General features: G+C 37.5%; 2 protein-coding genes across 2 annotated transcripts in view; both read right to left on the bottom strand.

Annotated features, from left to right (window-relative positions):
- Positions 1-1672: 1672 nt before the first annotated feature.
- LOC125838201 (pentatricopeptide repeat-containing protein At4g02750-like) lies at positions 1673-3949 on the bottom strand. Its single transcript, XM_049517277.1, has one exon. The coding sequence runs from the start codon at positions 3879-3881 to the stop codon at positions 1875-1877; it is 2007 nt and encodes a 668-aa protein (XP_049373234.1). The 5' UTR covers positions 3882-3949; the 3' UTR covers positions 1673-1874.
- Positions 3950-5278: 1329 nt separating this feature from the next.
- LOC125838202 (alpha-mannosidase I MNS4) overlaps positions 5279-24415 on the bottom strand; it is a 35837-nt gene continuing 16700 nt past the window's right edge. The window contains exons 9-17 of the mRNA XM_049517279.1: positions 24353-24403; positions 16675-16763; positions 16132-16213; positions 15891-16004; positions 13460-13539; positions 10399-10534; positions 8611-8681; positions 7560-7806; positions 5279-5572 (exon numbers count right to left, since the gene is read on the bottom strand). Of these exons, the coding sequence (XP_049373236.1) occupies positions 5330-5572; positions 7560-7806; positions 8611-8681; positions 10399-10534; positions 13460-13539; positions 15891-16004; positions 16132-16213; positions 16675-16763; positions 24353-24403 (1113 nt within the window). The 3' untranslated portion in view covers positions 5279-5329. The remainder of the gene's footprint in view (positions 5573-7559; positions 7807-8610; positions 8682-10398; positions 10535-13459; positions 13540-15890; positions 16005-16131; positions 16214-16674; positions 16764-24352; positions 24404-24415) is intronic.

Raw genomic sequence — 24415 nt, 5'->3', positions numbered from 1 at the left:
GCAAAAAGAAAGTTAGCTGAAAAGGGGAGATAAGCTGATCATTATTATTGCTTATTATAATATTTCTGATCTTATCATTCCCTAATTATCTAAATGCCCTAATACATCTGGTTTCAAATGTCAAGTCATTATTCGCACTTGACCAACATAATTAGTAAGGGTAACTAGATAGATCTATTTACTAATTCACATCAATCTTCTTTATAGTTATATGTCGAAAGATATGAAATGACTTACTAAGTTGCATCATATGTTTGATCTGCAATCAGTTCTATGTTTAGCATCCTAAAGACAGATGCCTGTCTATGTTCTAAAACCCTGCTAGGATTACAAAGTTGAGCAAGACAACCTATTCATGTTCCATTATCCCACCTTCAAGAGGATGAACTTCCTTTATTCACTATCCATATGTAGCTCAAGCTGATTTTAAGAGTCCATCATCATACTCCAATTGACCATAAAGGAATACTTTAGGGACTAGGTGAAGTCTAGTATAATATAGTATTAGGCATCAAGAAAGCTTTGGGCGGGTGACACATTTGCTACAATGGCGGGGACAATAGCCACAGAGATGCTTCAGCACCCTGATACTTCTCAAATAGACAAAATCATGCTCTTTGGGTCTAACAGATGGCTATAGCACACATGTTTATCCGAACAAAGTAGTCTTTCCTCTTGAGATAAGAAATGACCGACCCTGTCAACTACTTATTTTCTTTGTAATTTTAATTGCCAAATCTGAAAGTTAGCTTACTTCTTTCATGTAAATATGGGCAGCCAATATAGGCTAGAAGGAATTCATATGGCTGAAAATTCAAGTATATGATAATTCTAGAAACCTTTTGAGGAGACACTTTGCAATCCTCTAAAAGGACCTTAAGCTTTTGTGAATTGTCTATGTAAAAGATTGTGCCCTATGTAATCAACTAATGCTTGATCAGTTGTGATTGATTTCAAGTCCGTTGGACTAAACTCTTCAAGATTCTAGCAGCTGTTCTTCTTCCATTGCCCAATGTCAAAACACTGACATGAAAACCATTAGTTTTGGGAACATAGTTTTATTCTGTTTTTCATTCCATCGGAATGAAGAACTACATGTGTGTGGGGAGTTTTTTTTCCAGGTGCAAATCACATTGTTATTTTGGAAAAGTTTGTGGAACTTCTGGTATAAGGAGTTTCTAGCAAACGAAAGAGATCAACAATGGCACCAACCAAATAGGCTAATGTGGTTTAGTGTTTACAATGGACAAATAAATAATGTCTTACACCTCCTACTAAGCATTTCACATACTAAACTTCCAGAGCAAGTATCATATCGCAAGGCCCGAGCTCCCTAAGAACATAGTGAATTTTGGTTTTCCCTGTTTCTTTAGCTTTAAGTTTATCACGTAAAGTAACTTAATATCTTTTTCTTTGTTTTTTAAATACAAAATATGTTTGTCGTTCCCATACATCTCTTTCAACAATTTAGTTTTTGTACAGAAACCATGTGCCAACAAAGCCTCATGGAGAAAAGTTGACAAAATTTCCCTTGGCTTGGTGACCAATTCTTATTCTTATTTTTTCTCCAGGTATCTTATTTAACTTTCACTCAGTTAGGTTTAAGTTCACCAAAAAGATATAGGCAACTCATAACAGCGACAAAGGAAACTAAAGAAATATACAACATTCCTCAGATTTCAGAAGCAAGAAATTTTCAAGGTTGACTATGGGTGTTAGAAATAACTTTTGACAAACATACAAGCCTGTTTCAATAATATTTTATTAAGAGCCAGGTTACAAATCCTAAACATTTTCATCATTTAAGATAAGGACGTTAATGTTGAAATTCTACATCCAGGAGAAGTACCTCGGTATGTTGTGGCAGAGATCACTCAAAACAGTTCCTCGTCCATTTTAGTATCACTTGAAAGAGATAGATAAGAGGGGTACCACGTCGAAATTGGATGCAGATCCTTATCTTTGGTATATCCTGAAAGCTTCATATCTTCATTTAGTAGACTCAATATGAAGCATATCCTGTCTACATCCACATGTGACACATCTCCCATTACAAACTCGTGCACTGCAGAATCCAACTCAATCCAGCTAGACCCCCGATTTTTTTTCACATGATGCTCTCTGATCAGTGCCCTTACTCTAGCTACATCACGCCATCTTCCTGCAGCAGCATAAATATTGGACAGGAGAATGTAATTTCCAGAATTCTCAGGCTCAATCTTGAATAACTCAGACGCTGCAACTTCAGCCATCTGGACATTGCGGTGAACATTGCAAGCTGCAAGCATTGCACCCCAAACAGCTGAAGTGGGAGCCATATGCATACTCAATATCATCTCATGGGCCTCTTCAAAGAACCCACCACGACCAAGGATATCTACCATGCATGCATAATGTTTTTCTGTGGGCTGAATTCTGAATTCTTCAGTCATGTGTTTAAAGTACCTCCTCCCTTTATCAATAAGTCCTCCATGGTTGCAAGCACTCAAAACTGCGAGGAAAGTTACTTCATCGGGCTCTATATTCTCTCTTTGCATATCCTCAAATAAATATAATGCTTTTTCAACCAAGCCATGATTAGCAAACGCAGCAATCATTGTACTATAACAATAGAAATCTTTTTTATCTGCCATTTCAAATACTTGCGAGGCTTTCTCAATATTTCCACATTTTGCATAGAGGTCTACCAAACTGTTAACAACACGTGTATCAGAAAAATATCTGGATCCTACATCAACACTCATGACTGACTCAACTGCATCTACAATCCCTAATTGAGAGCAAGCTGAGATGATACTCAAAATAAAAGTCTCATCCAGTTCAAGACTTTGCTTTTTGAAGTTTTTGAACAATTCCAAAGCAGCAGAAGGTTTCCCATTCTTAGCATAACCACTAATCATGGTTGACCATGTAATAAGATTTTTCTCAGGCATTTCATCAAATAAACACCTTGCTTCATGCAATTTCCCAGACTTAACATAACCATCTATCATCATAGTCCATGACACCACATTCCTACAGGGCATTCGTTCAAAGTAGTCCCTTGCTCTTTCTAACTCGGCCACCTTACAATACCCTGATAACATCAAATTCCATGTTCCAGTGTCACGAACAGGCATTGCCTGAAACAGAGAATTTGCTGTCTGCATATCACCAACATCTGTATACCCTGAAATCATCACATTCCAAGCAGCCATATCCTTAGTAGGCATATTGTTGAAAAGGTTCCTAGCCTCCTCCATATCTCCCTTCCTAACATAGCCACATATCACACTAGTCCAAGAAACTACATTTTTCTCATCCATGCTATCAAACAACTCTCGTGCAATTTCGAGTCTATCATTAGTCACATACCCCGATACCATTGAATTCCAAGAAACAACATCCTTTTCCTCCATCCCATCAAATACTCGTCTGGCACAATCAACTTCCCCACATCTCATGAAACAGTCAATCACTGAATTTTGCACAAGTAAATCAAAACCAAACCCACATTTCCATATTAGCCCTAACATCCCCTCACCATCTCTCGGCCATTTCAGCCGTCCTAACGCCTTAAGTATAGATGATATAGTAAAATTCAAAGGTGTAACATCGCCATTACGCATATAACGGAAGAGAGAAAAAGCTTCAGTATGCTGAGAATTTTCAACATAGCCATGAATTATTGAAGTCCAAAGAAAAGGGTTTCGTTCAGGAATTTCATCAAACACCTTGCGAGCATAGTTTGTGGCACCGAAACGAGAATAAAGACGAATGATTTTGTTCAGAACAAGGTCTGATGAGGCAATGGATCCACATACTAATAAATGTGCATGGACTGATTTTAACCTGTTTAGGGTTTTGCAAGTTTGGAGAAGATGGGAAACAGCTTGATTCATTGCATTTCATGGCGCCAATGGCTAAGGAATTCAAATTAGGGGCTAAATGGTCATATGAATTCTAACGTCTTTTCTTGATGTTCTGGGCTTTTCTCAAATGGGCTGGGCTGGGCTGATTTATTTGGGTTTTAGGGATAGACAGGCCAGATTCTTACCCGACCCTATTATTGGCTAAATTGCTTTCTTTTTTATTTTAGGGTAGAAGAGTCGTAGGTAGGAGGTAAGTAGGAGTGTATTGACTTGCTGTTCATTCTAGTAGTCGTAGTATTACTGTTGTTTCTTGTTCTTCGTTTTATGTTATTATATGTTTGATTATAGTATTATTTTGCTACTATCTGTAGTTGTTTATTACTCTATCCTCCACATACCTCCTCACTTTACGAGACTACATTGGTATGTTGGTGGTGGTGAATTGTTGGCCTCATGAATAAGAAAAGGGAAAAAAAAGAGAGACAATATCCTTTGACGAGGTAAGTGCAACGCTGGCTCTACGAAGTCAGAATGAGATCTTTCCGTTGGCTTTCTCAATTCGTTTGTGAGTAAAAATTTCAAGCAGGTGGAAGATATTGGAAGGGGTTTTACATACTTGTGAGTAGTTTGAAATTTGAAAATGCTCTGTTCGACAAATTGCCGGAAAAATGAACAGTCGGAGGCTTCCAATAACATATGTTTGTATCTAGAATGAAAGTTCTGATCCTCTCAGAGTATATCTCTATGATCCTACACTTTGAGTGGTGGTGGAAAATGGGTTGATTTGAACTAATTGAAAATGAATTGGATTGTGATCCATTCATATGAATGAGAGGTTGTCACTGTTAGTTTTGAGCTGAAACTCAGCTATAAGTTTCAACAATTCTAAATTTGCAGAACTATAGAACCAGAAAACTTGTGATCCAGAGTACTCTAAAATTGGTGTCCATTCGACACTGATTGATATATTACAACATGAAATTGGGTAAACTACAACCAAATTGGCTGGAGAAAATAACAGACCAAGGAACAGATTCGCTGCCTAGTTTTCGCAATATTTTAATGTACACAAATTGATTCCTCTCCTTTTCTGTCCCTAATCTTGATCACCAAAAAATTGGTCATCCCCAACTTCATTGCAACAGTTAATAGGTTAGCTAACTTGGTATACTGTATGATACCTTGCTAGACATATTTTAAGTCACCTGTTGATTCCAACGTTCTTGCAGGATACCAGCTCTATGTATAAGATGTATATGACTGTATGAGTCCTAATAACCATTTAAGAATCATGATTGAGCACTAGCCACAAGTACCATCTTCTGGTCCCAACGGGTATCACTCATATCGCCATATACTTGCAGAACCGTTCCAGGACGTTGAAGCTTGAACCCCTTCCAAATCATGACCAACTCTAAGATGTCCTTAAATGGACAGCAAACTGGAAAAGGCAAAAATCCATTACAGGTTGCCACCAGTCATCTTTTTTGTTTAGAAGAGGGGCTTTCTTCTTGGGGCACATGAGCTGGGTCATTGTCATGATCATTATGAGGACCCGATAGGGGAACTTCGGGATCAGGGTTTGAATTCAGCACAACTGAATGGCTCTGAACTTCAGTTGTCTCCCTTTGGCTTGAATTTTCATCCTCACTACTTGAATCCACCGGAGACATGAATGATATGCCAAACCTTTGTTCATAGGTTAGACCTGGACAGAGTCCCTGTCATAAAAACAAATCTTCCTCAGCATAGAAGTGAAAATGAATCTTCTAGTACATTGGAAATCTCACTAGTTCTTTTTTTGTTTGTTTGGGTGGGGGGCAAAAGAAGCGGGAACATCACTAGCCATGGTATCCATATAAAATAGATTTTGTAAAATCTTTCATTTTGGCACATCCAAAGGATTTTACACATTTAGATCAATAAAATTACTTGCCCTTTTTTTACAAATTTTAAAATTCCAGCAAGAAAGGAACCATGAGAACTTGAGCTTCAGATCAGAAGAAAAAGCATTCACTACAGATGGTATGTTATTGATGCGTTTGTTGGGAATCAATATTCCACACGCGAGAATTAATAGGACAGATAATAATTAGTATTTTCTGAATTATTTTGTTAGTCGAATAAAACTTCCCTGAGTGGATTAGGACTTGATATTTCAGTTTTATAGGACCTTTGCTATTTCTAATTTGTTAGGACTCTTGCTGTTGTAAACCTCTATTTTAGAGAGTTGACGTTATTAATCAAACAAGTTGGTTTATCAAGTCATAGAGATTAACAACTTTATCAAACAAGATCCCAGGTACACAGTCCCCTGAATGAATTGCAAAATTCAGCAATCATAGGCAGGTCAAGGAGCAAGAAGGGCTTAGACCTGAGTGTTGGGCTTGACTTTCCAGTTAATCGTCCAGCGATTCGATCCAAAACTAGGGACCTTAACATGGTAATTTGGGTAGGTGTGAGAAATACATCCAAGCTCCCTGCTACTAAAGAACATTGGGAATTTAGTCCAACCTGAAATTTGCAAGCAAGGTGCCTCTCCCCCCCCTTTTTTTTTTTTTACTATGAGCTTGTTTCATTTAGTGCATAGTATAGGGGTAGACCAATGTATTTATTCTGCATTTCTGAAAATAGTGCTAATTATAAAAAGGAAAAACATGAGCTACCTATAACTAGAGAAATTGGCAGTTAATAGGAATTTGCTAGTTTCATCTTCTCCCTGGAGAGTAACATCCAAGAATATGAATGTGTACCTATTCTGAAAAATAATTCTAATTTTCGTTTGTTATATCCAAGTATCTACCTATGATATATGCCAAGTCAGTGTTATATTTCACCATAGAATTACACAACTAAAACCTAAAGCCTCCAAAGAATCTAAGCATCCATACAAATGGTACTTTCTGTTTACACCAAAAGTACAAATCAGACAAAAGAGAACCTTTGCCACATAACACTAAACTCTCGAGCCCTTCAAAATATATGAAGTCAAGTATGTAAAGTCGACTTACTCAATTATGAAGTATGTCAAGAAGAATTAAAAGAAGTTTTGCCAACAAGGAAGGACTTTAAATGTATCAAATCTTTCCTTCAATAAAGATGGAAAGGAATAAAAGAAGGCAGTCAATAAATAAGGTCAAGGAAGAAGATTCCAGTGCAGATTATGAAGCAAACAAGTACAATGATTTGAAGATTACCAAATCGATGCAGTCCCAGAAGGATACAAGTATCATATGACGCATAAGAAAGAATTTTTTTTTCGAAACTTGTGGTCTAAATAAAGATATAGACAATTGTGTGGGCTATAAATTATCTCACTAAGAGTAAAGTGAGAAGTTTAAAGCTAATCTTTTTTCTAAATATAAAGAGATGTATCCTTTTTCGGACAGATGAAAAAGGAAAGTGTGCCACATAAAATGGGATAGAGGGAGTATTAGAATGAACATATTTGATGCAATATTAAGAAACTTCAGTTAGCAAATTTTCAACTTGATGACAAAGCTGTAGAAAATTTGGTATCCTATCAAGGAAGTGACCGTGCCTGGCAACTTGGATCTCACAAAACGACCTAAGACTTGCTTCCAACTTTTCACCAGACTGTCATGCTTAATTAGCTAAACAAAATCAAACAAGGGGAATCTCATGTGTAGCAAATTCTCAACGATTGAACCAAATTTTCAATGGGAATTAGTTGATGAAAACCTTTACCATAAAATTTCTGACCTTCAAACCATAGACAGGTGAGGAACTTTGATAACTGGAGCGCGATAAGAAACTGGAATCTGCATGTCGTGTTTGAGAGCCACTGGAATTAGTTTGTGCACTCTCGGGTGAATGAGTTTTGAGTCTCAAATTGCTGTTCCTACAATATGCTCCGAAGTATGAACAATGCTCACGTACTAAGGATATTTGAGGAGTTGCAGGCAATAAATGGCCTTCTGTGCTGAAGATATACCTTTAAAGAAAGTTCAACAAAAACCACCAAATATTATGAGTAAAAGCATCTCTGTTGGGAAAGGATGATGGTGAATAAAAAAAATAGAGGAAATAGAACAGAAAGTAGGGATGGCAATGGGGCGGTGTGGGGTGGGGGCGGGGTGGGTTTTTCTCAACCCACAAAATTTTTAATCCGCACCGCATGACATTTTTTTTTATTTCGCTCCGCCCCGCACAAACCCACATAAACCTGCCCCGCATAAGTATTTGTTCTTTTTACTTTGTTATTTACACGTGATATTACTTTTATACGTTAATTTTGAGAAATGGGTTTACAAATTTAACTGTTATAAATGTTATGAAAAATACTACTTAAATAAAAAGCATATGAATTTTTTAGTGGTCATTTAAATCTTTAATGTACACAATTCAAATTCAGTTAATAAAAACACTTTAATTAATATTGTTGAATGTTGATTAAAACCAAATATAAATTGGTTGAAATAAATTCAAAACAGTGATATTTGAAAAGATTGAAGTCCAAATGGGTTTTGTTGCCCAGATATGTGATGCCAGCGAAATTGAATTTTCAGCAATTTGTTTCAACCCGCAACCGCCCCGCTTAAAATTTTAAAATATTTGTTAGCACCCGCCCCTCACCTGCCCCGCCCCATTGCCATCTCTAACAGAAAGTAGTAAGTTTTCTTCTTTTTCCCTTAAATATATCTCTTTTTTCCTTTGTGTGGATAGAGGAGGATGGGAAGCACAAAAACTTTAAAGAAATGCTAGATAATAAATATGAAGGATGCTATAGGCGTTTTACTTGTACGGTCCATTCTCAACCAGGTTATCTGGACCAGCAGCTAAATCAAAAAGAAGCCACAAATATTTAACCTGAAAAAAAGAGTAAAATATCAATTAGATCGATAGATGGACAGACAGATAGAAACATAGATTTATTATAGATGATTGTCAATAATAATCATGCATTTGTTCAGGTCAATGAAGACACAACGAGAGAGCAGTCTCAAATATAATCACATTGCTTTTGTTTCTTTTTTCATAGATAAAATAAAAGTAATAAGACATAAACACCAGAAAGTTACTTCTCTTGTACTAAGATCAGGATGATAAGATCAGCCTCACTATCATCCATAGCACGTGTCTTTACTCATCAAAACAGTGAGTAGTTTAATGATAGGAAAGGAATAACAGATGTTTTAATGATAGCAGGGAAAACATATTTCATGTTAAATCTAGATGTTTGAAAAGTCTATACTTATGGTGTAGGAAGAATATTGTACAGGATATAAACTCTATGTTAAATCTTTTGCATTCCTTCAACATGTAGAAGGAAATTTTCATGTTTGTACTCTTTCTTTTACCTTCTTGATACTTTGAATGAAATCTATTACCTTTTACATCAAAACAGTGAGTAGTTAACAGAAGATAAGCGTGTATGCACACAACCGAGAAAGAAAAAAAAAATTCAGTCTAAACATGATTACAATTTAGCTAGTCTATGTTAGATAAGAAAACTATATAAAGAAAGAATTGTGGATTACTTGTTAGGACGTGGAACATGTTTACAATCAAAAGGAAAAGTTAAGCACCTCAATCTAGTATTTGAAGTCAAATGAAACTGCTTTAGATGACTAACAACAGACATTAGTTGTACAGTATTAGGTCCATGAATAAGAGTACTGGATATGGTATCATATTAATTGTGCGCCAACCTGATTTTGCTGTCCCTCGATGACTTTTCAATTAGGATCACTGTAGAAATAACAAGAGAAATGATAATTGCCTTAATTATGTCACTAAGTTAGACGCCTATAAGATGGCCAACCCAACCCTACTTTAAACATCAATGCCACCTAAGTGCTTCACGAGGTTTCACAACAATGTTTTGCAGGTTTTGGTGTCAAAATTGCAGGGTGTAAGCCAAGATTTATAGGGTTAGGAAGCAGTAGAAGACCTGGAGAATCAGAGAAGCTAGAGGGGCTACTAGTTTTCGTCAATTTGGCTGAATCCTGCTGCAAAAGGACCAAAGATGCTTGACACACAAATTCAAAGTAAAACGTTTGTTTTTGAGCTTTCTTTTTTTTTTTTTTTTTTGAGCTTTAATTCAAAGTAAAACGTTTGTGCACTAATGAAAGGACTAAAATTGAAATTAAGAAATAATTCAAGAACAAATGAAAATTTTATTTTCTTGTACTTTTACTTTTTAACTCCACCTATGTGACCTTGCTCACATTTGTTGGTCCCAAACCTGGATAAAGGAGGAGGGTTGGAGTAGGCTGGAAGCCAACGTAAAACTTAGTCAATTCATGATAAATCCTCATATAAATGAGGAAACATGGTCGATGAGGATTCATATAGCCAACTCTAACTTGTAGAAACTGAGGAATAGTTGTTGTTTTGTCTGTACTTTTACTTTTTCCAGTGTTTTATCTCTTCATATACCCAGGAGTAGAGAGTACCCAAAGGATAGTATATTTTCATGTAGGTAGTCCCTCATAATCGTATCATATCATCTGGACGAAACACAGAATAAACTGATATACCACAGATAGAACATGGTCAAATAAAACCGAGCCTTGTTCCTTACAGTTTCTGCCAAGAAGAAGCTCTCCATGTGATCTTCTTGTTTGTGAAATTCAACATCAGATATATGACAATATCCACAAGTGCATCGAGCACCATATTGCAAGCTAGCAAGAATTTCCCTTCCAGCATCAAGATACCTACATCAAATGATTTAAAAAGAAAATTAAGGCTCTAAATCTTAGTCTGTGTGTGTTGATTAAATTGCTGCCCATGAAGCGACAGCATCCAATGAAGAAAGAAAGAGAGTTTTAAATCCTTGATCGAAGTTTCAGGCTGTATTTAATGACCATGCAGCTTACTCAGACAGTGCATAGTCATTGATCGTTCTCTCATCCTTTCTGGAATCTCCTTTTTATTTTTGGAGAACTGGAAGCATATTAATTTTGACAAGCATGTGAAAGTATTTATGGTCATAACATTTAATTAATTTATGATTTTTTTATATTGTACACGGTTGGCCTGAGATGATTTAAATGAAGAAACATGGTCAGTTCATATAGCCAACCCTAAATTGTGTATGGCGGAGACGTAGTTGGTAACAAGTTAAGTTTACCTTGCTTAGGAAATGATAAATTGAGCACAGCTAAGACATGCTTCACATGAATAACTCAACTGTTAGGAAACATTCAACAATACTAATGGAACAAGGAACGTTCATAGTTCTTTTATAACTTCAAACGCATTGTTGCAGACGTTTTGCCGCTACTTGCACTTGGTATTTACAATGTAAAACCTGAGAACTTAAGCCCGCTTCTTGACATACCCACTAACTCAGTGAGGTTACTTAAGCTTGCTTCATGACATATCATATGGGAGCAAAGAATAAGAATGAGGGTATCTGAAATGGTTAGAGAGGCTTGAGAAGAAGCTAGCAATTGAAAAGAGACGATACCTAACTCTGGGAGGGGGACTCACACTCATGAATGCTGTCCCAAAAAGTCTGCTGACATATGAGAGAAGGCTTGATAAGTGAAGGAGAAACTTTTGGTGAGAGGGGGGCAATGAGAAAACAACTTCCCTATAGTGTAGCAAAGTGATACAGCAAGCAGGGTGGACTGGGTAATAAGAAACTTGGTCTAATAACAACAGCCTGCTGCTTAAATGGATGATATAACTTGGAATCAGAAGATTCAACAAGTAATCAACGCTTGATATTAGTGTAGAAGGTTCTGGTGTACAAAGCCTGTGATAAAAACATGAGGGGAAGTTGAGAAGAATATCAGAAAGTTAAGGGAGCAATTTACCACACATTAGCTTCTCTATTGGCAACGTGAAAAAGTTGAAATTCTGGCATGATACTTTAAATGGATAACATACCTTGAAGGATGAGTTTTTGATTTATGTAGTTTTGCATGGAGAAGAGAGAACAGAGTCGTACTTCGCTGGTCTCAAAATGAATGGAATTGTCATTCAGAAGGCATTTTGTAGGCTGGATATAGAAGAGATGTTTCAGCTGCCAATAAAGCTGGAAGGAGACGGAATCTATCTGGAACCAGACAAGCTGATATGGAAGGGCAATAATAGTGGAGTGTATTCTGTTAAGTCAGGCTATAGTAGATTAACTTCATCAGTAAACGGCAAAAGATAATGGTCACACGAAGATCATTTGGAAGACCAGGGTCCCTCCAAAGTGCCAGTTTTTGTTGTATTGCAACACCTGAAGCCTGCTTAACTCACTCAAATCTCCACAAAAGGGGCATAGCCATCTGTAGTGAATTCTTCATGTGTAACATTGCCAGATAGCCTAGCAGCAGTAGAGTATGGTTTGATACTGTTTTGGGGTATGCTGGGTTATCCCAAGAACCATTAAGGAGGCCATGATAGGCTGGACAGAAAGAAAGGTGAAAGGAAGATAAAAGGCTTTGAATGACTACATCAGCCTGGCCTTTCAGTCCTTAGGAAGGAAGGTGAAAGGAAGATAAAAGGATTTGAATGACAATATTGATGCCTACACTTTTGGTCCTTCGGACAGACAGGAAATCAGAGATCAGCAATGCTTCAAAGATAAAGCAGAACCATTGATTGAAATATAGATGTTTGAGCTCTTTTGGCTTTTTCGTGTAGCATGCTGGATATATACGTGAGCCGAGGGTCTATCAGAAATAACCTATCTACCTTCACAAGGTAGGCGGAAGGCTGCATACACACCATCCTCCCCAAACCCCACTTGTGGGATTACACTGGATATGCTGTTGTTATGCTGGATGTATACAACATAGACACTTAACTTGACTTCCCTGACTCCTTTCCTTTTGTGGGACCTTGAGTTTGTACTGTGTATCTATTTGGATCTCTTGGGTGCCTCGGATAAGTAAAAACAAATCCTAATTTGTAAAGTTACTTCATACACATCCAGACTCAAGATGCAGGCTATAACAAATTGTCACAACTACTTTGGCAAAATCAAAGATAACAGACACCAGCCAGCATATTTGGTCCTTCCGACAGAAAAATAAAATTAGAGACCAGAGATGCTTTGAAGATAAAGCAGAACCATAGATTGAAATATAGATGTTTGAACTCTTTTGGCTTCATGCTGGATGTATACGGCATAGACACTTTACTTGATTGACCCAACTCCCCCTCCTTTTGTGGGAGCTTGAGTTTTTGCTATGTATCTATTTGGACATCTTTGGTGCCTCAGATAAGTAGTAAAATCTTAATTTGTGAGGTTACTTCCATACACATTCAGATTGAACATGTAGGCTATAACAAATTGTCACAAATACTTTGGTGAAATCAAAGATCACAGATCTGTAACTCTACAAGGGCTGCTTATAGGAAATTAGGAATACTTATTTATACGGAATCTTTGTCTGGGTTTTTCTGGAATAAAATAAACAAATAATAGGTGATGAGCATGCTTCTATGGACTAACAGATGTTAATCTCATGCAAGAAAGGTAACTCGGATATCCAATTGCACATGCCAAAAATTTTTGCCTTCACATGATATAATCTATGAAAAAGGCAGTGCAAATCAGCCAATGAATTATTATGAGTTCAATTAGCTAAAGAAAAAGGTAGGCATAAGAAAAACAATTCAAGAGCAAACAAGCAGACCTAGGATCTCTGGTAGCTTTGTACAGCCAATAGGTGCTCTCAATCAATTCTGGACGCAGAGGATAGCTTTTCTGGCCTTGCTACAATGTAAGCAAACAACAATATGAAATTTAAGTAAGATAGTACTAATACAGAAAATAAACCACTCCAAAAAAGACCTTGCAACAAAAATCAGGTGCTCAGTCGGCACAAGGAGCAACAACAGAAGGAACAAGCTCAATGAAAAGAGAGATCAAGGAAATGGAAAAAAGACTGTTAGCCTGACTGCTTATATTTCACAGCAATGCGAAATGATCTATCCCTAAAACGATCCAACCATTTCCAATCTTAAACATGGCTAACTTTATCTGAAAATTACTTGCTAAAATAACGATAAAGTGTCCTACAGAATGGTCCAATGGAAAAAACATTGTATGAGACAAAGGCAACAAAGACATCTCGATAAAGTTGGGCAAACAAACTTTTTGATGCATGAAACAAAGGCATCTCGATAAAGTTTTTTTTTTCTATTTTTGAGAATGATCAAAGGCATCTTGATAAAGTTGGGCAAATAAAACCTTTTAACGTATGTTTCCCTGCAATGCTAGCTAAGTTGGGCAACCGAACCATACAAAGGAAGGTTTTCTTTTAAGTGTGTGAGAAATATAGGAAAAGAAAATTATTGAATTGTTGTTATGTCTACATTATTACATTGAGACCCTATATATAGACCCTAGAATACAATCCTTTACCAAGCAGGATACTATTTAGTATTCCTATTCCTATTCTAATAGGATTGTATAAATCTATTCCTATTCTTATAGAATTGTATAAACCTATTCCTATTCTAATAGGATAGTATAAACCTATTCATATTCTAACACTCCCCCTCAAGCTAGTGCATACAATTCATGTACCTAGCTTGTTACAAATGTAATTAACACGAGGACCGATGAGGGGCTTGGTGAGATATCTGCAAGTTGATCACTCGACTTCACAAAATTGACAATAAATTTCAATGTGCTTGATCTTCTCATGAAATACTGAATTTGATGCATAATGGAACTTCCCAAACCAAGCTTGCAAAGACTGTTTCAGACCATAGAGTGACTTACGTCATCAACATACAAGGCTACTAAACTCCCCCTGAGCAACAACATTAGGTGGTTGCTCCAAATAGACTTCTTCACAATGCAGCGAACATTGCAAGTGCTCAAAATCTAGTATAAAGTACATGGTTCATGTTGGAATCAATAGACAGTCGATATTAAACAAGTCACCGAAAAAACTGGCCAGAACATGCTCATATGCCGGAGTATTAGATTTGATGGCTAAAAGTAGTCACAATCTAAGAAATAAAATTATATGGGTAGGGTCAGAATGATGTCACAACCCAACTAGAAAATAGAAATAATATAGGATAGTTCGAATTGATGGAACAACCCTATTGAAAAAGAGAAATAATATGGGTAGGGTTGGAATGATGGCACAACCCTACGCAAATCAGATTTGAGGAGTCACCGGAAAGACAAATGGATCTATGCAAATCAAATCTGAGAAGTCACTGAAAAGACACATGATGCTATGCAACTCAGATATGAGAAAATAGTTCGGAAAAATCCACGGTACTACACAAATTAAATATGAAAAGTAGTCCGGAGAGATGCACGGTGCTACGCAAATCAGATATGCAAAAAAAAGGTAGTCACCTGAAGGATGTCACGGTGCTACACAAATTATATATGAAAAAGTAGTCACTGGAATGATGGCACAGTGCTACACAAAAAAAAGTAGACACCAGAATGATGGCACGGTGCTACAAAAATTAAATATGAAAAAGTAGTCACCGGAATGATGGCACGGTGCTACACAAATTAGATATAAGAAAGTAGTCACCGGAATGATGGCATGGTGCTACACAAATTAGATGTGAGAAAATAGTCACCAGATAGATACACGGTGACCCAACTTTTGCTAACATAATCATTGGCCAGACGGGCAGCATATATGGGTGCCACCCGCCGGCAGCGGAAGATCTTTAATTCTCTACCAAGTTTGTAGAGGCTCTGATACCATGTGAGAAATATAGGAAAAGAAAATTATTGAATTGTTGTTATGTCTACATTATTACATTGAGACCCTATTTATAGACCCTAGAATACAATCCTTTACCAAGCAGGATACTATTTAGTATTCCTATTCCTATTCTAATAGGATTGTATAAATCTATTCCTATTCTTATAGGATTGTATAAACCTATTCCTATTCTAATAGGATAGTATAAACCTATTCATATTCTAACAAAGTGCATATAAGGTCAAACCATTATAATTTCATTCTAAAAGGCACTGCCTAAATCTGTCAGTTTACATACAGTAGGGCATCGATCAAAGAACTAGCACATAAACAAACTTCAGGTATCAAAAGAATTTAGACAACAGCAAAATAGTACTTGAACACTGAGCGTAGCTAGATTGAAACCCTCTGGGGTAAACCCATATCTTCTCCAGACGGTGAAGAAGGCAGCATGTGTTCTAATGGCAGGCTCGATATCCCCTGCCAGAACCTTTCAACAAATACAGGACACAAAAGTTAGTTCTGTCTAGAATTAATATTGAAGGAAAAAAGTTGGTTTGCTAACTATTAAAAGAAATTGTTTGCTTAGGTGTGAAATATCTGCATAAGCAAATCACCTGAAGACCTGGCCAGAATGCCTGTAAGCTGTTAAATAAAGGCCAGACAAGGGCAGCAGAATTCATATTTACCTCTACATACCTACATATTGAAAAAAATATTTGCTTAGAACTTTTAGTTCTTGAGAAGAACAGAAAATTAAACCTTGGTGCAGGGTGAGACAAGACTCTAAATTGTAGAATACCAACTTGTAAAATGAGAGGGTACAAGGAAAAAATTGTCTTGAATTGGTTATTGACTAAACAAGGAGGCTTCCTATGCCTTAGTCTATGTTCAGTAAAGTGGGTTGTAATTCTCCATTTCTGTGTAAAATAATGGAAGTAATTGTTATTTTACAATTAAGTAGAGACTGTTCTAAACTATCCTATGAAATATGCTACAAGACGTATTCATACTAAAACTAAACGAATCTAGACAAGTTGTGAATCGATATACTTCCTAAAAAATAACTATATTAGTTGTCTTGAATTTCAGCAGTAATGCAATATAGACACAGGGTTTTCTCTGTAGTGAATTCAAGCCTTAAAAGGAAGATTACTTGCCAAGGATCATTAAAGAGATACTTCATAGCAGCCTTGTAAGCTTCCTGGAAGATGAAAAGATATTCTTCATCACCAAACAGCAAATAAGCCTGAATTAAAAATGTGAATGAGTAGGTTAGGATAAAGAAAACCAGAATATACATATAAATCATATATATAGGACTTCAGACAGCGTGTTAAAAGAAAAGAAGCAATTAAACTACTTGCCCATTTCAATCAAAGCAGAACTTCCCGTTGTTAATTATAAGCCAAGAATAATGCCAACAAAAAAGTTTTTGAAACAAAGGTACTCCGTAAGAATCTAAAGATGATAGTAACAATATTATCTGATCTCATCAACCATGTCATCGCCGAATTTCCTAGAGGTAGATGTCAGAAAATAACCATCCTATCAACATCATCTCCTTTCCTCTCCACCATCCCCCTCCACCTCCCAGGAAAGTGCAAGGAGGTCCTTTCTTAATACCGCTTCCCATCTGCCCAATAGTAAAATACATGCAACTCTAGTTTTCTGCCAACATAATCTGTAATTATTCATTTTTTTGAAACTAATAATCTAAACTTGCTCATTGTTTTCCACCTTCAGATTTTTTTCAATAAGAGATGAAACTAGGTCCAAAGAATGAGCACTATCATTGAGTTCAACCTAAACGGTAAATACAGATAAGATATGGACTAGTAACTAAGAGCCCATTTGGGGTTAGCTGATTAAATGTAATTGTGAGAAGAGAACTCAGCATGATTATTCCCACAAGCTATTGGGGTTTAAAATCGCTAAGTATACATGTCCTAAAAGGGAAAGGAAATCAATACCTAATCACTACAACTCAAGCTAGAGTAAATCTAGGAGGAAATCAAGCGACCTACTATATTTACATATGCTATAGAATATTCCTAGGATTCTAACATTCCCCCTCAAGCTGGTGCATAAAAATTATATGTACCAAGCTTGTTACATATATAACTTGTTTTGGGACCAGCTAGGGACTTGGTGAATATGTCTGCAAACTGATCACTTGAGCTTGACCGCACGAACCTTGTGACTATGTCTCCTAAAAGTACTTTTTCTCTAACAAAATGACAATCAATCTCTATGTGTTTGGTCCTCTCGTGAAATACTGGATTCGATGCAATGTGAAGTGCAACTTGATTATCGCACACAAGTTCCATTCCTTTAGTATCTCCAAATTTCAACTCCTTCAGTAGTTGCTTGATCCATATGAGTTCACATGTTGCCACTGCCATAGCCCGATACTCTACTTCTGCACTAGATCTAGCAACCACATTTTGTTTCTTACTTTTCCAAGACACCAAATTTCCCCCAATATCCAGAAGTGGATCGTCTGTCAGAGGGTGACCCAGCCCAATCTGCATCTGAATATCCAACAATTTTCTCATGTCCTCGGTCTTCGTAAAGAAGTCCTTTCCCTGGAGCAGATTTTATGTATCGAAGAATGCAAATAACTGCATTCCAATGACTATCACAAGGAGAATTCAAGAGCTGACTTACGACACTTACCGAGAAGTAGTATCAGGTCGAGTCACTTTGCGATAATTCAACTTTCCTACGAGCCTTCTATATCTTCCTGGATCGTTAAGAGGTTCCCCCTGACCTAGTAGGAGCTTAACATTTGAATCCATTGGAGAATCAATAGGCCTACAATCTATCATCCCTGTCTCTTCAAGAATATAAAGTGCATACTTCCTTTGTGAAATGGCAATTCCTGATTTGGATTGAGCAACCTCAATGCCCAAGAAGTACCTCAATCGACCAAGATCCTTAGTTTGAAAGTGCGGAAAAGGTGATGTTTCAATTTGGTAATTCCCTCATCATCATTGCCTGTGATAACTATGTCATCAACATACACTACCAAATACATGCATAAACCTGGAGCAGAGTGACAATAGAACACAGAATGATCAGCTTCACTTCGTACCATGCCAAACTCCTCAATAACCATGCTAAACTTCCCAAACCATGCTCAAGGAGACTGCTTCAGGCCATAGAATGTTCATCGTAGTCTGCACACCATGTTACTAGACTCTCCCTGAGCAACAAAACCAGGTGGTTGCTCCATATATACCTCATCTTCGACATCTCCAGGAAGAAAGGCATTTTTAATATCCAACTGGTTGAGAGGCCAATGACGAACCGCAGCCATGGATAAAAAGAGATGGACTGAAGCAATCTTGGCCACTGGAGAGAAAGTATTACCATAGTCAAGACCAAAAATCTGTGTATAACCCTTGGCCACTAGTTGAGCTTTTAGGCGATCAATCTGTCTATCAGGCCCAACCTTTACTGTATATACCCACCGACAACCAACTGTAGATTTATCTGGAGGTAGAGGAACAAGCTCCAAGTACCACTAGAGTGTAAGGCAGACATCTCTTCGATCATAGCTTGGATGAGAAAGAGCTTCGCCTGTAGTCTTAGGAATAGACACAAATGATACAAAGGCAGATGACAGCTCAAACAAGTATAGATAGGATTTACCTTTTCGAGTGGCAATGGAAGGACTCCGTGTAGACAAGTCCTCAGCATGCAAGGATTCTGGCGGAGGGCGTGAATCATCTGGGCGCGGACGACGATGATAGGTTAATAGTGGTGGAGGAGGTAGATGGAGTCATAGGAGATGATGTGGAAGGATAAACTATGGCGGGATCCCCAAAAGATGGAACTGGTAGGACCTCAGAAATGTCTAATTGTTCAGTAGAAAAGGATGTAAAGTAGGTCTGACCTTCAAAAACAGTAACGTAAGGTATCGCTGAAGGTCAGGTGAGAAGGATCGATATTCCTTTTGTACCCTTGAATAACCGAGAAAGACACATTTAAGAGCACGAAGAGCGAATTTGTCTTTTCCTGGAGTGAGTATATGGACAAAGCATGTGCTCCCAAAGACGCGTGGTGGAAGAGAGAATAAGGTTGGCTTGGGAAACAAAACAGAGTGAGGTACCTGATTATGAATAGCAGAGGAAGGCATTCGGTTAATCAGATAACAAGAAGTGAGCACTACGTCCCCCCAAAATGGCAATGGAACATTTGCTTGTATGAGAAGAGTGTGCAATCTCAACAATATGCCTATTTTTTCTCTCTGCAATCCCATTTTGTTGTGCAGTGTAAGGACAAGATGTGTGATGAAGAATTCCATGGGAAGACATAAATTGTTTAAATTGAGATGATAAATATTCACATGCATTATCACTACGAAAAATGTGAATATAAACACCAAACATGTTTTTTATTTCAGCACAGAAAGTTTGAAATATGGAAAATAATTCAGAACGATCTTTCATTAAGAACATCCAACTGCACCTTGAGTAATCATCAATGGAAGTAACAAAATACTTAAAACCCAATGTAGAACTGACTCTACTAGGACCCCAAATATCAGAATGAACTAAATGAAAAAGAGACTCTGCGTAGTCCTAATAATTGTGCAGAGTCTCTTTTTTCATTTAGTTCATTCTGATATTTGGGGTCCTAGTAGAGTCAGTTCTACATTGGGTTTTAAGTATTTTGTTACTTTCATTGATGATTACTCAAGGTGCACTTGGATGTTCTTAATGAAAGATCGTTCTGAATTATTTTCCATATTTCAAACTTTTTGTGCTGAAATAAAAAAAACCAGTTTGGTGTTTCTATTTGCATTTTTCGTAGTGATAATGCACGTGAATATTTATCATCTCAATTTAAACAATTTATGTCTTCCCATGGAATTCTTCATCACACATTTTGTCCTTACACTGCACAACAAAATGGGATTGCAGAGAGAAAAAATAGGCATATTGTTGAGACTGCACGCACTCTTCTCATACAAGCAAATGTTCCACTGCCATTTTGGGGGGACACATTGCTCACCTCTTGTTATCTGATTAACCGTATACCCTCCTCTGCTATTCATAAACAGGTACCTCACTTTGTTTTGTTTCCCACGTCAACCTTATTCTCTCTTCTACCACGCGTCTTTGGGAGCACATGCTTTGTCCATATACTCACTCCAGGAAAAGACAAATTCTCTCCTCGTGCTCTTAAATGTGTATTTCACGGTTATTCAAGGGTACAAAAGGAATATCGATGCTTCTCACCAGACCTTCAGCGATACCTTATGTCAACTGATGTTACTTTTTTTTTTTAAAGTCAGACCTACTTTACATCCTCTTCTACTGAGCAATTAGACATTTCTGAGGTCCTACCCGTTCCATCTTTTGGGGATCCCGCCATAGTTTATCCTTCCACATCATCTCCTATGACTCCATCTACCTCCTCTGCACCTCCACCACTATTAACCTATCATTGTTGTCCACGCCCAGATGATTCACGTCCTCCGCCGGAATCCTTGCCTGCTGAGGACTTGTCTACACAGAGTCCTTCCATTGCCACTCGAAAAGGTAATCGCTCTACTCGTAACCCTCATCCTATCTATACTTGTTTGAGCTATCATCGTTTGTCACTGGTCCATTCTGCCTTAGTATCATCACTATCATGTGTGTCTATTCCTAAGACTACAAGTGAAACTCTTTCTCATCCAGGCTGGCAACAAGCTATGATCGAAGAGATGTTTGTCTTACACTCTAGTGGTACATAGGAGCTTGTTCCTCTACCTCCAGATAAATCTACAGTTGGTTGTCGGTGGGTATATACAGTGAAGGTTGGGCCTGATGGACAGATTGATTGCCTAAAAGCTCGACTAGTGGCCAAGGGTTATACACAAATTTTTGGTCTTGACTATGGTGATACTTTCTCTCCAGTGGCCAAGATTGCTTCAGTCCGTCTTTTTTTTTTTTTTATGAAGTAAGTAGATTCATTTCAAAGGCATTAAGAAGATGCAAGCTTTACAAGGATAGATCAGTTAATCTCACAAAAAAGGATTTGTAGCCTCTTTCTAAGCTATAGAGCTAACAAAATCCAAGAAGAGTTCTAAATTATTTACAGGGGTCAGTTTGGACCAACCAAAAAGGCTAACTAGACATTTGCCTCACAAAAGATCTCTAGAAGTTGAAATTCCATCAAAACATCTTTTGTTCCTCTCTGTCCATAAACACCAAAAGATAGCACCAGGGATCATCATCGACATACTCTTGATGGCTTTGTCAACATCCCGTGAACTTTAACTTTCAAGAACATCCCTAACAGAGAAAGGCATGCCCCAGGAAAGACCAAATAAACAACAAAACATATTTCAGTCCGTCTCTTTTTATCCATGGCTGTGGTTCGTCATTGGCCTCTCTACCAGTTGGATATTAAAAATGTTTTTCTTCATGGAGATCCAGAAGATGAGGTATATATGGAGCAACCACCTGGTTTTGTTGCTCAGGGGGAGTCTAGTAACATGGTGTGCAGACTACGTCGAGCATTTTATGACCTGAAGCAGTCTCCTCGAGCATGGTTTGGGAAGTTTAGCATGGTTATTCAGGAGTTTGGCATGGTACGAAGTGAAGCTGATCATTCTATGTTCTACTGTCACTCTGCTCTAGGTTTGTGCATGTATTTGGTAGTGTATGTTGATGACATAGTTATCACAGGCAATGATGATGAGGGAATTACCAAATTGAAACATCACATTTTCCAGCACTTTCAGACTAAGGATCTTGGTCGATTGAGGTACTTCTTGGGCATTGAGGTTGCTCAATCCAAATCAGGAATTGTCATTTCACAAAGGAAGTATGCACTTGATATGATATTGATTAGGTATTGATTTCCTTTCCTTTTTAGGACATGTATACTTAGCTATTTAAACCCCAATAGCTTGTGGGAATAATCAAGCTGAGTTCTCTCTCAAACTCTTCTCTTCTCACAATATCAAATGTAGTCCAATATTATATGACAGCACTTCTTAAAGCATTCACTCCCATAACATTGTTGGTCTCACAACCGCTCTATAAAAGGATGTGGTCAGTGCAAAGCATGGGATACAGAGTCATTGGTGCACTAGTCTTTCAAGAGCACCTTATGGGGTCGGAGTCTGGAAACACATAGGCAAGCTATGGGAGGAATTTTCTCAGCATAAGCACTTCACAGTGGGTAATGGACTCCATATCAGATTTTGGAAAGATAAATGGCTCTGCAACACAGTTCTGATGGACGATTATCCAGGTCTTTTCTACTTAGCCAGGGATCCAGACTCAACAATTTCTCAAAATAGAGATGGAACAACCTGGAGCATTATGTTTAGAAGAAATATGCAGGATTGGGAGTTTAATGAGCTGATCAAACTACTACAGACTCTACAGAGTTTCTCTCTCAACACTCAGGCAACAGATCAGTTCAAATGGGGCACTACAGGAGCAGGGAATTACACAGTGAGTGCAGCCTACAAGCAGTCAAGAGCACTTAATGCAGTCACTGACCACTGGCCATGGAAGCTAATTTGGAAAATCAAGCTACCGCCCAAGATCATCTGTTTTTGCTGGACTGCACTATATGAAGCATGCCTAACTCAAGACAACCTCTATAAAAGGAAACACGTCATTGTGAATGGATGCTACTTATGTCAGAAAGCAGCAGAGAGCAATAGACACTTTTTTTTGCATTGTACTGTAACAGCAAATCTGTGGAACATGTTTTACTCTCTTTTTGGACTCAGTTGGGTCATGCCACATAGTATCAAAGAAGCTTATGAGAGTTGGTATTGCTGGAAAGTTGACAGCACCATCAAAGAGACTTGGAAGATGATACCTGCAGCGATTTTTTGGAGTATTTGGAGGGAAAAGAATAGAAGATGTTTGAAGGTCTATCAACTCCTTTACATTCTCTCAAAGTGGAAGGCCTTATGTGTCTGTACAGTTGAGTCAATTTGTCCTCTGTAGATTCTCTGGATAGTTTTTTGAATTTTGCTGGCTCCTTAGTTTTAGCATAATTGTACTAGAGCCAGCAGACCAACTGATTTTGCTTCTACTTTTGTAACTAATTTGCATCTTCTTGATGCCTTCAATGGAACATTTACTTCATCAAAAAATGAGATAATAATTCTTATGAGGCAATCCAACAACTAACGGAGTCCAAAATTAATCTATCAATCATCTAGGTCTCAACCCCAAACTAGTTAAGCCAATTACACGAATCATGTGTACCCATTCTACTCTATAACTAAGTCCAGACTAAACATATCTAGAAGCAATATCAACAGCAGAAAAGTTATTACGATCATTACTTTGCGCTAGTTGCCAATAAGAAATGAGCGTTAATGATTTACAACAAAGAAACTATGCATAAGTGCAAATTTAGGGGTCGCTAGGCTGCGGATTAGAGAGGAGTTATTCATGTATTAAAACCTGCATAACTCTATACGTTGTTTGGTTACAAAAATTGGGAAAAATAATCTCCACATAGAATCTAGCATAAGTTATACCATGTATTGTTGGTCTTTTCTCTTTCCACATAAAACATAACATTGCTAATGCAACGTTTGGTTCATGTCTCTTTTTTCCGGCAACTAATGCCTATATAAGTTGTGAGAGAATCTACATATTCTTTTATGCAGGGTAGAACATGGAATAACTAAATCCTGCATAACTAAACTATGCATAACTAATCCCAACATTACTAATACTTGCATAACTAAACCTTCCTTTGCTAATACCAACATAACTCTAACCAACAACCGAACGACCCCCTATTCTTTTACTTATTTTGTGTCACATAGAAAGTAATAATTCCGTACAGTTGAGTATTTACCTTTAGGAGATATTCATAGAAAGAGTCTATACTCGTCCCTATCCCAGCATCCTGCAAAGAAAT

This window comes from Solanum verrucosum, unplaced genomic scaffold, assembly GCF_900185275.1.
Source record: "Solanum verrucosum unplaced genomic scaffold, falcon-dt-bn FXZP01000079.1, whole genome shotgun sequence".
Taxonomy (NCBI): Eukaryota; Viridiplantae; Streptophyta; class Magnoliopsida; order Solanales; family Solanaceae; genus Solanum; species Solanum verrucosum.
This window is presented reverse-complemented; position numbering and strand designations above follow the sequence as displayed.

Bases quoted from the DNA above. Each gene is read 5' to 3' on its own strand.
- LOC125838201 (XM_049517277.1), bottom strand. From the start codon at position 3,881: ATGAATCAAGCTGTTTCCCATCTTCTCCAAACTTGCAAAACCCTAAAC.